Source organism: Oncorhynchus masou, chromosome 28 (genome assembly GCF_036934945.1).
Source record: "Oncorhynchus masou masou isolate Uvic2021 chromosome 28, UVic_Omas_1.1, whole genome shotgun sequence".
Taxonomy (NCBI): domain Eukaryota; kingdom Metazoa; phylum Chordata; class Actinopteri; order Salmoniformes; family Salmonidae; genus Oncorhynchus; species Oncorhynchus masou.
Genome location: NC_088239.1, coordinates 78,306,162 through 78,322,754, shown reverse-complemented (window position 1 = coordinate 78,322,754; position 16,593 = coordinate 78,306,162). Strand labels below are relative to the sequence as shown.

General features: G+C 42.4%; 1 protein-coding gene across 1 annotated transcript in view; it reads right to left on the bottom strand.

Annotated features, from left to right (window-relative positions):
- Positions 1-16,593, bottom strand: part of wrn (WRN RecQ like helicase) — a 41,121-nt gene that overhangs the window by 20,659 nt on the left and 3,869 nt on the right. Inside the window, 18 exon segments of the mRNA XM_064943461.1 lie at positions 911-1,005; positions 2,860-3,030; positions 3,182-3,326; positions 3,843-3,935; positions 4,171-4,272; positions 4,442-4,623; positions 4,885-5,109; positions 5,537-5,708; positions 6,454-6,568; positions 6,850-6,932; positions 7,866-7,934; positions 8,425-8,533; positions 9,674-9,741; positions 9,827-9,902; positions 10,544-10,661; positions 11,186-11,254; positions 15,425-15,806; positions 15,944-16,046. Coding sequence (XP_064799533.1) covers positions 911-1,005; positions 2,860-3,030; positions 3,182-3,326; positions 3,843-3,935; positions 4,171-4,272; positions 4,442-4,623; positions 4,885-5,109; positions 5,537-5,708; positions 6,454-6,568; positions 6,850-6,932; positions 7,866-7,934; positions 8,425-8,533; positions 9,674-9,741; positions 9,827-9,902; positions 10,544-10,661; positions 11,186-11,254; positions 15,425-15,806; positions 15,944-16,046 — 2,377 coding nt within the window.

Below are 16,593 nucleotides of genomic sequence, written 5' to 3'. Positions count from 1 at the left end.
CTCTCCCTAATGAGTGTGTTCTCTCCCTCTAATGAGTGTCTCTCTCTCTCTAATGTGTGTGTTCTCTCCCTCTCTCTAATGAGTGTGTTCTCTCCCTAATGAGTGTGTTCTCTCTCTCTAATGAGTGTGTTCTCTCCCTCTCTCCTAATGAGTGTGTTCTCTCCCTCTCTCCCTAATGAGTGTGTTCTCTCCCTCTCTCTAATGAGTGTGTTCTCTCCCTAATGAGTGTGTTCTCTCCCTCTCTCTCTAATGTGTGTTCTCTCCCTCTCTCTAATGTGTGTGTTCTCTCCCTCTCCCTCTCTCCCTCTCTCTATGAGTGTGTTCTCTCCCTCTCTCCCTAATGAGTGTGTTCTCTCCCTCTCTCTAATGAGTGTGTTCTCTCCCTCTCTCTCTCTAATGAGTGTGTTCTCTCCCTCTCTCTCTAATGAGTGTGTTCTCTCCCTCTCTCCCTAATGAGTGTGTTCTCTCCCTCTCTCCCTAATGAGTGTGTTCTCTCCCTCTAATGAGTGTGTTCTCTCTCTCTAATGTGTGTTCTCTCCCGCTCTCTAATGAGTGTGTTCTCTCCCTCTCTCTCTAATGAGTGTGTTCTCTCCCTCTCTCCCTAATGAGTGTGTTCTCTCCCTCTCCCTAATGAGTGTGTTCTCTCCCTAATGAGTGTGTTCTCTCCCTAATGAGTGTGTTCTCTCCCTCTCTCCCTAATGAGTGTGTTCTCTCCCTCTCTAATGAGTGTGTTCTCTCCCTAATGAGTGTGTTCTCTCCCTAATGAGTGTGTTCTCTCCCTCTCTCCCTAATGAGTGTGTTCTCTCCCTCTCTAATGAGTGTGTTCTCTCCCTAATGAGTGTGTTCTCTCCCTAATGAGTGTGCACACTAAGTAGCAGTAGAATGTGGTAGTGTACTACGTAGTGTATACCTTAGTGCAGACCAGGTGTTGAGGTCAGGGTCACTCGACTGGAGCAGGAGGGTTCTCTGTTTCTCATCCAGGGCTCGGCTCAGCCACCACCTCCCCTTTGAATAAGAATGATATATTGAAATGGAATTGAACCCATCCCTGAATAAGACACATAATAGAGAAAGCTGTAGTAAGTGGTCGCCTCAGGAACAGCCAACATGCTTATTACTACACCTGATTTCTATAAGCAGTATGCTTAGAAATATGTTTCAGCCATAAACACATTGACAATTGTTGATTTAAGACAAAACAAACAGTCAAAGACATAATATTTACACTACCACCAGGTATAACTGATTCCAGTCTGAGAAATGGTCCTGAGACTGTAGTATAGAATATACTGTTGTGTTATGTTGTGGCTTTCAGACCCCTTGACTTTTACCACGTTATTCTAAAATGTATTAAAAAAAATGTTTTCCCCCCCTCAATCTGAACACAATACCCCATAATGACAAAGCAAAAACTGAAATGTCAAGTTTACTTAAGTATTCAGACCCTTTACTCTGTACTTTGTTGAAGCATCTTTGGCAGCGATTACAGCCACGAGTCTTCTTGTGTTTGACGCTACAACCTTGGCACACCTGTATCTGGGGAGTTTGTCCCATTCCTCTCTGCAGATCCTCTCAAGCTCTGTCAGGTTGGATGGGGAGCGTCACTACCCAGCTATTTTCAGGTCTCTCCAGAGATGTTCGATCGGATTCAAGTCCGGGCTCTGGTTGGGCCACTCAAGAACATTCAGAGACTTGTCCCAAAGCCACTCCTGTGTTGTCTTGGCTGTGTGCTTAGGGTTATTGTCCTGTTGGAAGGTGAACCATGGCCCCAGTCTGAGATCCTGAGCAGGTTTTCATCAAGGATCTCTGTACTTTGCTCCATTCTTTCCCTCGATCCTGACTAGTCTCCCAGTCCCTGCCGCTGAAAAAGATCCCCACAGTATGATGCTGCCACCACCATGCTTCACCATAGAGATGGTGCCAGGTTTCCTCGAGATGTGACGCTTGGCAGTCAGGCCAAAGAGTTCAATCTTGCTTTCCTGTGGTGCCTTTTAGCAAACTCCAAGCGGGCTGTCATGTGCCTTTTACTGAGGAGTGGCTGCCGTCTGGCCTCTCTTCCATAAGGGCCTGATTGGTGGAATGCTGCAGAGATGGTTATCCTTCTGGAAGGTTCTCCCATCACAGAGGACCTCTAGAGCTCTGTTAGAGTGACCATCGGGTTCTTGGTCACCTCCCTGACCAAGGCCCTTCTCCCCCGATTGCTCAGTTTGGCAGGGCTGTCAGCTCTAGGAAGAGTCTTGGTGGTTCCAAACTCATTCTATTTAAAAAAATATAGAGGCCACTGTGTTCTTGGGGACCTTCAATGCTGTAGACCTTTTTTGGTACCCTTCCCCATACATGTGCCTCGATACAATCCTGTCTCTGCGCTCTACGGACAATTCCTTCGACCTCACGGCTTGGTGCTTTTTGCTCTGACATGCACTGTTAACTGTGGGAACTTTATATAGACAGGTGTGAGCCTTTCCAAATCATGTCCAATCAAATGAATTTACCACAGGTGGACTCCAGTCAAGTTGTAGAAACATCTCGAGGATGATCAATGGAAACAGGATGCACCTGAGCTCAATTTCGAGTCTCATAGCAAAGGGTCATCAGTGATGTAAATAAGGTATCTGTTTTTTATTTTTAATACATTTGCAAAAATGTCTAAAAACCTGTTTTCACTGTCATAATGGGGTATTGTGTGTAGATTGAGAGAAAAATGTGTTTTAATCCATTTTGGAATAAAGCAGTAACGTAACAAAATATGGAAAAGGGGAAGGGGTCTGAATACTTTCCGAATGCACTGTATGTAGTGTTATGTTGTAAAATATTATGGTTGTGATATATGTTGTGTTGTTGTGATATGCTATGTCGTACCTTGGGGGTGATTTTACAGAGGACACAGAACTTGCTAGTGCCGGTGGCTTCCTTCAGGTATTCCTCATTCACCAGCTCCCGTGCCAGGGCTTTCCAGCAGGGCTCAGGGACACTCTTCCCAGCTCCAAACAGAGGGTGGCACCGGTACTTCTCAGGAACCCTTTGAGAGTACTGGAAGAAGAAGAACAAGGTCAAGTTCATTAGGCACCTAGTAGACTAACGGAAACAGAGTGGGACAACCTGGACACAATCATTTTCATTGTTCTGTTTTGTTCCAGTATGCCCTAATGAACATGACCCAGCCCAAAACTCTCAAACTCACTGATCCACGGAGGAACAGGATGGGGGCTGAGGAGCCGAATCTCTCCCCCATAGCACTGACGGCTCCCATCAGCTGGAATGCCAACACACCGTAATCCTGACGCCCACCGTCCATTGTGTCATTTACACCGACTCTGTTCACCGCCCTGAAAACACACACATTCCCAATGGATGATCTTAAACAGGGCTGCCCAACCCTCTTCCTGGAGATCTACTGTCCTGTAGGTTTTCAGGCCAACCCTAATTTAGCATATCTGATTCAGCTAGTTAAGGTCTTGTTGAGCAGCTAATTAGTAGAATCAGGTGTGTTAAATTAGGGTTGGACTGAAAACCCACAGGACAGTAGATCTTCCAGGAAGAGGGTTGGAGTGAAAACTCTCCGGAAGAGGGTTTGAGTGAAAACCTACAGGACAGTAGAAGAAGAACCCAAAGATGGGTTTGAGTGAAAACCTACAGGACAGTAGATCTCCGGGAAGAGGGTTTGAGTGAAAACCTACAGGACAGTAGATCTCCAGGAAAATGATTGGGCAGCCCTGGTCTAAAAGAACCCAAAGATGGTGGAAACAGAACACAGTAAACAGTGCATGCTATGTGGAGCTAAAATAACATGTGGATGATATTTTACATAGAACAGAATAGAAAATTGCTGGCAAAACACCCACCCAGATCGGCAGTTGTCACAGCACTGGTCAGTTCCCATGATGCCCGAGGTCACCTTTCGAAGCTGTTTGTCTTCAAAGTGGGAGAGGATCAGCCTAAAGAGAAATGAAATGTGAAGCAATACTTTGAATACAGGTAGCTATTGACACAATATACTATATGTACCTAAAACATGTATCACTCATTACGGAGCAAGACTGAGCAGGAACAAGACTGAGCAGGAACAAGACTGAGCAGGAACAAGACTGAGCAGGAACAAGACTGAGCAGGAACAAGACTGAGCAGGAACAAGACTGAGCAGGAACAAGACTGAGCAGGAACAAGACTTACTTCCTTCTGCACTTGGATGAGTTGAGATACAAGTCCATTTTGCCCATCATTTTGAGCTTGTAGCCCCGGAATTTGTTGTTTGCTACCTGGTTGATGAGAAACCTGTACAGAACAACAACAAAAAACTCAGTTCAGGTCTGGGTTTCACAAATCTGAACTCTGAAGGCTTCATGCCAAGACAGTATTATTTATTTATTATAACCGTCTTGTCTACTATTTATGAACTTATACATTTTTACATTCTCATAACATAATCACAAAAAAGAGTGACCTGTTTAATTTGAGATCTGCTGGTGCCCACAGGACGTGGCAGGCACTTGGAAGTCCGTCTCTCCCAGCACGTCCAATCTCCTGGTAGTAAGATTCCATCTCCTTAGGGGCTCCATAATGGATCACCTTCCTGATGTCAGCCTTGTTGATCCCCATTCCAAAAGCTACTGTAGCCACAATACACTGAAAACAATTAACAAAAACATATAAGTATGCTTGCATACAGAGGTGGACAATGTTTTTTATGTGTTTTCGTGCCTGTATAGAGTTTGCAAAGAACCACAAACTGATTTATATTTGGAAAGAAGAGACTAATTAAACTAAATGTGGAATATATTTTGCTACTATCAATCTCTACACGGTATAGCAATAAATCTAACCCACCTGGATTTCATTTAAAATATTTGAAACTTGTTTTTGTTTCTTAAAGATTTAAAAGCACACCTGGATTTCGTCCCTCATGAAGCGATGCTGGGTCTCCCTCCTCTGTTTTATGCCCAGACCAGCATGGTATACACCACACGTGACACCCAGCGAGGTCAGAGTGGAGGTCACACGCTCAGCCTCTTTCCTCGAGGGGCAGTACACAATAGAGGACCCTTCAAACCCATAATCCCCCCTGAAATAGCCGACAGCAAATGAGACACAAAAACAAGAAGCAATTTTGATCTAATTGGTCGAAGCGTTGTGGGAGGATTGTGCCGAGTATCATCTACCGAATACATTTTTATATCCTGCATCTGCTCAAAGACTTTCGATGTCATCTTTTCTTATACAAATAAAACATGGATATTAATATCATTACTATGATAAAAGCTGGCTCAATATTCACCAATATTCCCAAAAGCATATATACATTACATATACTGTATTAAAAACCAACATCATATAACTAGGTCTACTGAAATATTTTATTAACCTTCATTCAGTATATGGACCTAAATATATGTTGACCTATAAGCAATTAATAGGTATAGGCCTACAGGTGACCAGTGGTCTTCTTCAGGGCAACAATGCCATTCCTGAACATGGTCAATGGGAACCTGAACACAGAACACAGTCAATGCCCCACAGAACAGACTTGCACAGTTTGAACGTCCAGGTAGAACACAGTCAATGGGAACCTTCAATGGGCCGGTCGAAGGAACACAGTCAATGTGCAGGTCAATGAACCTGAACACAGAACACAGTCAATGGGTTGCTCCAGGTTCAGACTCTTCACTATGTCCTCCCTGATGGATGGGCTTGCAGTGGCAGTCAGCGCCACAGTCAATGGGAACCTGAACACAGAACACAGTCAATGGGAACCTGAACACAGAACACAGTCAATGGGAACCTGAACACAGGAACACAGTCAATGGGAACCTGAACACAGAACACAGTCAATGGGAACCTGAACACAGGGAACACAGTCAATGGGAACCTGAACACAGAACACAGTCAATGGGAACCTGAACACAGTCAATGGGAACCTGAACACACAGAACACAGTCAATGGGAACCTGAAACACAGTCAATGGAAACAGGGAACCTGAACACGGAACACAGTCAATGGGAACCTGAACACAATGGAACACAGAACCTGAACACAGAACACAGTCAATGGGAACCTGAACACAGAACACAGTCAATGGGAACCTGAACACAGAACACAGTCAATGGGAACCTGAAACACAGTCAATGGGAAACTGAACACGGAACACAGTCATTCACAATCCTGGTAAAACTTCACTTGACACCATCGTAAGTCCTGCACATAAGAGTACCATAAGAAGGATGTCAGCGTTTGCCAACTGTCCATGATACATAGAATTATGTAGCTGACCTGTTATGCAACATCTGTTATGTCCTCATTATGACATGACTACATAAGAATTATGACGGAGGATCTAATTGATAATATATTGTTTAAGATGATGGCTGTCTGATAGAATATAATAAAACTTTATTGTCCATTCAGGATGGACATTTTTCTTTGGCATCACCAAATGATGTATGCAATGAGGGACTAATATTCTTACGTTAGGTAGACTTCTCTTCAGGTTTCCCAGACTCCTGTATGCACCTCTGAAGTCATGGCCCCACTCAGAGATACAATGAGCCTCATCCACTGCTATCAAAGAGATTCCTGCAGGACAAGCACAGCAGAATGCAGAGATAACTCAGCCCAGAATAGTTATTTTTCCCCAAAACATAAAGATCATCTTTAGAGTTAAATTATTGTTTGTCCATTGCCTACCAATGAACTTAAGATAATCTTTGTTCTAAAGATGTTTTTGGGAAACAGTTCCTACACCAGCTATATTCTCACTGTTAAATGTATAAAAAGACAATGGGATATATCTGTATAAATGTATACGGAGATATATTTAAAAGAAAGTCATGAATTGGGACCTAGAGTTCACTCACCTATACTTCTATCGAGCTGTTCGAGTAGAGATACATTGCCTGAGCAGTATTCTGGGGTCATGTATACAACTCTGTATTGCCCCCTAAAGACAGAATAAGGTCATGTTATTTTCTGCCTAGTTGGTACATAAGCAGGCTTTACTTATAACAGGGGTGCAAAACTCAGGCTTTCCAGTTCCACAGTCCTGCTAGATGTTGTTTAGTCTTAAAGTAACACTATGCAGAAAACGCACCGCTATTTCCTGGCAGGACATAGCAACATAGGACAAGCAAGACATAGTATACAGACAGAGCAACATAGGACAAGCAAGACATAGTATACAGACAGAGCAACATAGGACAAGCAAGACGTAGCATACAGACAGAGCAACATAGAACAAAAAGCAGCAAGACAAAATTCATAAAAGCAACAAGACAAAATTCATAAAAGCAACAAAGTGTTTCCACACCTCACAAGCTACAGACAACAGACAACATGGAAAGCGGCAACACACAGCTAGGGACCATGTTCACAAATCTGATTGACCTTTAGCCATGTCTTCAAGCATTTTGTGAAAGTGTGATATGTGGTGCAGTTATGTGTGTCTACCTCTTAGATTTGCTTTCAAGTAGAATGATAGATCTAAAACTGACATTTCTATGTGAATTTGAGTCACCCAAGAAGTTACATATTGCCACTTTAATTGATCAATTTACAGTCCATACAGCTGGTAAACTCGGTACATTGTGTGCCTGGGAGCTGACTTATGACATTGGTAGTGTGCCTGGGAGCTGACTTATGACATTGGTAGCCTGGTCCCAGATCTGTTTGCTCTGGCCAACTTCATTGCTCATTGTCACTGGCATGACAAGGAGTTGACATGATAGCACAAACAGACCAGTACTCAGGCTACAATGCCCCTTGACTGTAAAAAGTGTAAATGAGTATATTACACATCATGACACAACAGAGGGTGCATGTAAACATCCCTTTAGGCACATATCACATGATTTATTTTTTATGAAAAGGAGCTTACTGTTTCAAGCCGGCTAAAACATTTTTGGTCTGAGCAGAGCCAAGAAAACAAGCTGGAATGTTGGACATTCTGGAAAATAAATAGAAAATGCTACGTTGTTGCAGGGGAACATCACCATGATCCCACCTGGACAGCGTTCAGGTTGTGGAACGTTGCAGATAGAAATATCATGAATAGAGCCGACATGGTTCCTTATTCTACATGTTAGAGGGGTGTTTGTTCTACATGCTGTTTTTCTATTTGCACGTTGCACAACGTTATGTCCTGCTGAACGCACCCCTGGCTGACTAGGTGTCACTTATAACCCAAAACGACATGTTGTTTCACTCAGAAGAATATCAACATTGATGAGCTCTAATGGTTACCAGATACTTCTATTCCTGCAAAACATGTCATTTTCACATTTATATATATATATATATATGGGGAAAACAAGCAATCAAACTCATGTGATTATTTCTATTAATGGTGTATGACAATCAAAATATGTTAAAAGTAGATGACATTGGTAGGTATGGTATTTTTACAAGGTTACTGGCGCTAAAATGTTGCTACTCACTCGAGCTGGAGCACTTGGTCCTCCATGAGAGCGATGAGAGGACAGATAACAATGCTGACACCAACACAGTACACTGGGGGGAACTGGAAGCACAGGCTTTTCCCATACCCTTCAGGGAGACATAGACAAACACTTCAGTTTAGCTAGTAGAATACCAATGGCTGACATCCTCATTGATTTTACATCACATTGCATATCTCACCTACTAACCCAAGATGTGCCATTACAGAAAATAGTTAGTTGAATAAGTGATAGCATATTAACTATACATAACTATACTGTGATGACCCTCCCACTCTGTCTACAGAATTTCTTTCTCTTTGCTCTTGTTTTCCTTAATATGAAGTTGGTAGGCGGAGCCGGCAGGGTCGTCAGCGAAACACACCCAAGCCCAGGTGTGTCCCGGGGATAAATACACCTCCCCCCGATCCATTCATTGAGGAGACTCTCTCCATGCAAACACAATGTATGTTGGTTTGGTTGTGGCATTTTGTGGTTTGTTTATTTTGGCTCCATATTATTACCATCTTTGCACGCAACTACACACCATTGTTAATTAAAATATAGTTTACTTTAGTTAAGAAATATATTTTTGTTATCCCTTGATCTCTGCGTTGTCTCCCTTTCTGTTACGAGCCGGTTCGTGACTATACTCATTCAGCCTGTTTCTGTCACATACTAATTAAAGGATGTTGTCATCTGTAACTATAATTCAAAAAGGCACTCGCACATCTGAGCTATCTTTTTTGCAGGTGCACAGTAGCAGTTGAATAAAATGATTAAAACTAAGAAACACGCACACGGTTCTTTATTAAGCTTTACGTATCGACCACACGACCTTCCTCAGAGCTTTTGTGAGTTTTTTTGTGTGACTCTAACTACAAATGTATTTGCAGTACCCTTGAATATCCTGCAGCAGAACTAACTTACATTACTTGTCATACAGGTCTGATTAAATCATGTGCATTGAGGAATGTGCAGAGATTTCAGAGTCATAAAGAAACCATCCACTAGGTGGCAGTGCAATAGCAGTAGTATAAGTGCAAATACATCAGATTTGAACAAAAGGATGAAAGCCCAATAATTTTTTCTTTTTTATGTACATCGTCTGGGAATATATATTCATTTACGAACTAAACTTTATTATTGGAACTATAACGATGCCATCCATATGGATGCTCATATTACCGTGATGACTTAGTCAATCATAATTAACTTAACACCATGGCGAGTGGGGGGTGGAACTTACCTGTTGCCATGACAACAAGGTTATCTCGCCTCTCCTTCAGAACAGAGTGAATTACTTTCCATTGTACTCTGAAAGAGGGGATTTGTCTTTTATGAACAAATGACAGAAAGGACAAATTATAATATGAACATATGGGGGGGAGGGGTGACTTACGGCTTGAAGCGACTATGTCCAAAATACATCTTTAGACATTTGATTTGTTCAGGGAGTGGCTCTGGAAGAGATGGATCTGGATGTGGAGCGGGAAAGAGGCTTCAATAGACTGACACAGAAATACACTCACATCTGCCTGAGTATATTTGACACTGGAGGTTAACATCTGCCCGAGTACACAAAGCTGGAGATTAATCCTAAACTGCTATTCTAAAACCCTGCTGTTGGCAATGAGCCAAACTCCTAGAGGGAATTGGATTAAAAAGTAGTTTGTGGTATATAGCCAATATGCCACGGCTAAGGTCTGTGTCCAGGCACTCCGTGTTGCGTCGTACGTAAGAACGGTCCTTAGCCGTGGTATATTGGCCTTATTGCTTAAATCTATCTTGACGTGTGATTTTGAATAGGTTTCTGTGTTGGTATTGATTTTTAACAGAGTAGAGACTGATGTAATTATAATGCTGGCTATATAGGTCATGGGATTTCGTGTAAAGGCTCACCACTATTACCACTGCCTACAGCAGAAAATGATAGCTATTATTAGCGCCTTTGATTAAAATGTACCATCACTCTACTTCAATCAACACACAGTAGACTGAGAGCATCCTCCTTTTACACACATTCTAATAAGGCTGTCTATTTGTCAGTCAGTCCATTAGCATTTCTCCACAACAATCTTTGAAACCTAAAACAGCTAAGAAATAGCTCCATCAGTACCAAATTCTTCTTCTTCCTCCAGCTCCTCTATGTCATCCTCCTCATTGCCAGGGCCAGAGGGCATTTCCTCAGGTTGGGGTTGTTTCTGTTGAGTCAACCTCTCCACTTCCTCCACACACTGAGGTGAGAAACATCCAGACCACATCATCACACAAGGCACTGGTTCTTAACCAATAGCAGACCTGGAGCAAATGCTTATGTCACATGTACTTTTGTACACTTGAAAATATAATACGTACTTGATTTAGTTTGGAGCTCGTACTTTTGAGACTAATCCATTGTCAGGTAGTTATTGTCAAATAAAATATGTTCAATAACTTACCTAGTTAAATAAAAGCAGAACATAAATACACGCATTGGTTCAATTGTACAAGGCAAACAAAAAACCAAGCTAACAAACTCATGGTTTTGACATATTTTATACAAATCAAACTAATAAACTCAAATTTCTGACATATTTTGACCCAGGCCTGCTATAAGAAGGTTAATGAGAGAAATCCACACCTCAGATGTGCTTGAATGTGTAAAACTGGCTTATTGAGAATGGGCATACTGACTGATGAGAGGTTTGGATAACATCTGTAAGGATAATGTATCGTAAGAGGGGAAATTCATCGTTCTCTCTGACATCTAGACTATTACCTGTAGCATCTCGCTCTCCAGCTCCACTCCGTACAAAAGGTCTGCAGAGTCATCCAGTGCATTTTTCTCCTTCAATAGAAAAGAGCAAAGCATTAAGAACCTAATATGGTGGGTGAAGTTGATTGGTGAAGATAATGAATGAGGTCTACTGTAGCTCAATTGTTAGAGCAAGGCTATAGCAACTTGTGCTGGGACGACACCAGTATCACCATACTCCTTAGTATCGTGGCAAGGAAACAAAACACGAAGCGGATTTTACTTCTTTAGCAAAACATCCCAAATGTTGGAAACAAACATCATTATATTGTCATCCAGTCCAATTTATTTCCCAAGCTATAGCACACAATATTTTACATGCAGCAGGTTTTTAAAGGACCAAAAGAGTTTGGTCTGCTTGTTTTTATTGTTGCTATGGAAGAAATATTGCGATACTTGTATCGCCACAGCCCTACTTACAACGGCAGGGTAGTGGGTTTGATTCCCGGCACCACCCGTACGTAAAATGTATGCAAGCATGACTAAGTCGCTTTGGATAAAAGCACCTGCTAAATATATTATTATATGTGACTGCTTAGCTCGATCTTATGAAGCAACATTTGAAATGGTGTTTTTTTTCACATTGGATAAAAAGTAGAGACTCAGGGCTAGAAAATGGTATATCATACACTAGAGTTGAACAATAGGAAAGTAATTCTGCTTTGAAAGTTGATAAACTTGTAACTTCACTTTTGAGAAAATGGCCCTTGAATGTTTTGGTAAACCTACTGGAGAGCTCTTCTTCATCAACACTAGCGTTAACCCCTGGTCTACACTCATTCAGCATAGTTCACACTCTTAACCCCTGGTCTACACATTCAGCATAGTTCACACACTCTTAACCCCTGGTCAACACTCATTCAGCATAGTTCACACTCTTAACCCCTGGTCTACACATTCAGCATAGTTCACACACTCTTAACCCCTGGTCAACACTCATTCAGCATAGTTCACACTCTTAAACCCTGGTCTACACTCATTCAGCATAGTTCACACACTCTTAAACCCTGGTCGACACTCATTCAGCATAGTTCACACACTCTTAAACCCTGGTCGACACTCATTCAGCATAGTTCACACACTCTTAACCCCTGGTCGACACTCATTCAGCATAGTTCACACACTCTTAACCCCTAGTCTACACTCATTCAGCATAGTTCACACACTCGTAAACCCTGGTCGACACTCATTCAGCATAGTTCACACACTCTTAAACCCTGGTCGACACTCATTCAGCATAGTTCACACTCTTAAACCCTGGTCGACACTCATTCAGCATAGTTCACACACTCTTAACCCCTGGTCGACACTCATTCAGTATAGTTCACACTCTTAACCCCTGGTCGACACTCATTCAGCATAGTTCACACACTCTTAAACCCTGGTCGACACTCATTCAGCATAGTTCACACTCTTAAACCCTGGTCGACACTCATTCAGCATAGTTCACACTCTTAACCTCTGGTCTACACTCATTCAGCATAGTTCACACACTCTTAACCCCTGGTCGACACTCATTCAGCATAGTTCACACACTCTTAACCCCTGGTCGACACTCATTCAGCATAGTTCACACTCTTAAACCCTGGTCGACACTCATTCAGCATAGTTCACACACTCTTAAACCCTGGTCGACACTCATTCAGCATAGTTCACACACTCTTAAACCCTGGTCGACACTCATTCAGCATAGTTCACACACTCTTAACCCCTGGTCTACACTCATTCAGGATAGTTCACACTCTTAAACCCTGGTCTACACTCAATCAGCATAGTTCACACACTCTTAACCCCTGGTCGACACTCATTCAGCATAGTTCACACACTCTTAAACCCTGGTCGACACTCATTCAGCATAGTTCACACTCTTAAACCCTGGTCGACACTCATTCAGCATAGTTCACACTCTTAACCTCTGGTCTACACTCATTCAGCATAGTTCACACACTCTTAACCCCTGGTCGACACTCATTCAGCATAGTTCACACTCTTAAACCCTGGTCGACACTCATTCAGCATAGTTCACACACTCTTAAACCCTGGTCGACACTCATTCAGCATAGTTCACACACTCTTAAACCCTGGTCGACACTCATTCAGCATAGTTCACACACTCTTAACCCCTGGTCTACACTCATTCAGGATAGTTCACACTCTTAAACCCTGGTCTACACTCAATCAGCATAGTTCACACACTCTTAACCCCTGGTCGACACTCATTCAGCATAGTTCACACACTCTTAAACCCTGGTCGACACTCATTCAGCATAGTTCACACTCTTAAACCCTGGTCGACACTCATTCAGCATAGTTCACACTCTTAACCTCTGGTCTACACTCATTCAGCATAGTTCACACACTCTTAACCCCTGGTCGACACTCATTCAGCATAGTTCACACACTCTTAACCCCTGGTCGACACTCATTCAGCATAGTTCACACACTCTTAAACCCTGGTCGACACTCATTCAGCATAGTTCACACACTCGTAAACCCTGGTCGACACTCATTCAGCATAGTTCACACACTCTTAACCCCTAGTCTACACTCATTCAGCATAGTTCACACACTCTTAAACCCTGGTCGACACTCATTCAGCATAGTTCACACACTCTTAAACCCTGGTCGACACTCATTCAGCATAGTTCACACACTCTTAAACCCTGGTCGACACTCATTCAGCATAGTTCACACTCTTAACCTCTGGTCTACACTCATTCAGCATAGTTCACACACTCTTAACCCCTGGTCGACACTCATTCAGCATAGTTCACACACTCTTAAACCCTGGTCGACACTCATTCAGCATAGTTCACACACTCTTAAACCCTGGTCGACACTCATTCAGCATAGTTCACACACTCTTAACCCCTGGTCGACACTCATTCAGCATAGTTCACACACTCTTAACCCCTAGTCTACACTCATTCAGCATAGTTCACACACTCTTAAACCCTGGTCGACACTCATTCAGCATAGTTCACACACTCTTAAACCCTGGTCGACAGTCATTCAGCATAGTTCACACTCTTAAACCCTGGTCGACACTCATTCAGCATAGTTCACACTCTTAACCCCTGGTCGACACTCATTCAGCATAGTTCACACACTCTTAAACCCTGGTCGACACTCATTCAGCATAGTTCACACACTCTTAAACCCTGGTCGACACTCATTCAGCATAGTTCACACTCTTAAACCCTGGTCGACACTCATTCAGCATAGTTCACACACTCTTAAACCCTGGTCGACACTCATTCAGCATAGTTCACACACTCTTAACCCCTGGTCGACACTCATTCAGCATAGTTCACACACTCTTAACCCCTAGTCTACACTCATTCAGCATAGTTCACACACTCTTAAACCCTGGTCGACACTCATTCAGCATAGTTCACACACTCTTAAACCCTGGTCGACACTCATTCAGCATAGTTCACACTCTTAACCCCTGGTCTACACTCATTCAGCATAGTTCACACACTCTTAAACCCATCAATATAAGGATTCACGTGTGAGGGCATGTACTAAACAACCAAAGATTGAGACTAAAGGCTGGTTTATATTACGGGTGTATTCGGAAATTCAATCTGAAGTGCCAGAGTGCACCCTGGGTACTCGTAAACTCAGAGAGTTGGTAGCTACTTCAAGACACATGAGAGAACAGCTCACTCTGACCATTTTACTCGCCATAGCCGAGCTGGTTAGGCTGTTTTTATGTTATCCATAGTGTTGGTGACTAACTGTGCTGCTGGCAACAATTTATTTACGTTTTTCTCCCCTGACGTTTACTGACACCGGCCATATTTTGATATGCAGACTTAAGACATTCTATTGAAACTAGTGACACAAATACTACCAGTTGTTCAAACTTCCATCCCTATTGAATAAGGGCTAAATTATATGAGTTGTTCTAGCCCACACCAGTGGAACAATAAATGGCTGCCAACAAACTTTCACGACATTTGCATGAAGGTGACATAATGCAAAATGAACAGAGGTCAACCAAGGACTCTCTATCCTTAGCTTGCTTCCTAAACAATGACTTCTAATGTAGAATCCTCCACATTAAAACAAATGGATATGGCCTGGTTCCAGATCTGTTAGTCCCGTCTTATTGGTTATTGGCGTGACCATGACCATAGAAATTGGCATTAGAGCACAAACAGGTCTGGGATCAGGCTAAATAGATTTGCTCTTCACCTGGAACTCCAAAGTGGACTGCTCCTCCAGATCCTCCTGCTTAGCTTGCCTCTCCAGCATTTGAAGCTCATACTCTGAGATATCCAGGGACATGATGCAGTCTCCTTGATAGTCTATGGGTTTGCTGGCCTCTTCCATGGGTTCAGGAACCTTAAAGAGATCTATGTTAGAGTGATTGAGGTCCTCATCTTCTCTGGGTGAGCCCTGATCCATCTGTGTTCCATTGGTTGTGTCTGTTCCGTCAAGACTGAGGGGCTTGTTCTCGAGGGGGTCATGAGACAAAGGTTCTGGATCTATGGTAGAAGCTGAGGTATTGTTCTTTGACAGCAAATCTCTCAGAGCAGTGAGACTAACATACAGGTCCTCCACTAGCGTTGCAACACTACAATGACAAAAGAAAATAAATAAATACATTTGAGACTGGTTACATTTCTGACCTTGTCTGTACTGTACTTATGAATCAGACAAAAGAGTGAACAACAATCTTGATGTTGGAATAGTAATGTCTGTATACTGGACCTCTGGATGTCATTGACTTCTTCTGGGATGCTGCCAGCTAATTCCTCAATTTCATTGGCCATTTGAGACAGCTTGTCCTTGAGGCCAGACTGAGAATTCACTCCTTTATTGGAGCACAAAGAGACATATATTTTGTTTAAAAATACTGCTATTAACCAACCAGTCTAAGTCGGGGGGGGTTCTAACTATACGGAATTATTTTATGAAGGTCATACCAAAGATAATCTATCCTTTTAAGACCCCTATTTATAATAAATAATTATTGGGGAGGGTCCTTACTGCTATTTGCTTATTCACTACATGGAACAGATAGCCCCCCCCCCCCAAATAAAACAAAAGGAAGTATGTTCTGAAGTGTCTCTCCTATATCTGAGAGATATAAAAAAAGATCTGACTCATTTCAGGAAACTAGTTGTATGTCGCGCGTCACTAATTCACAGGAGAGCCATTCGAACGTACATTTCTATCAAAATAAAATTTTTTTGCAGAAATGCCTTCTGGAACATGAGAACTTTCATGTGCCTTAATAATAAACGTGCATACCATCTGTAAATATGAATACAATTGTTAAATTACGAGCCTAGTTGGTTTAGTCAGAGAAACAGACAGGAACCTTCAAGCTAGCCATGACTGGCTGAGATAATGGATGG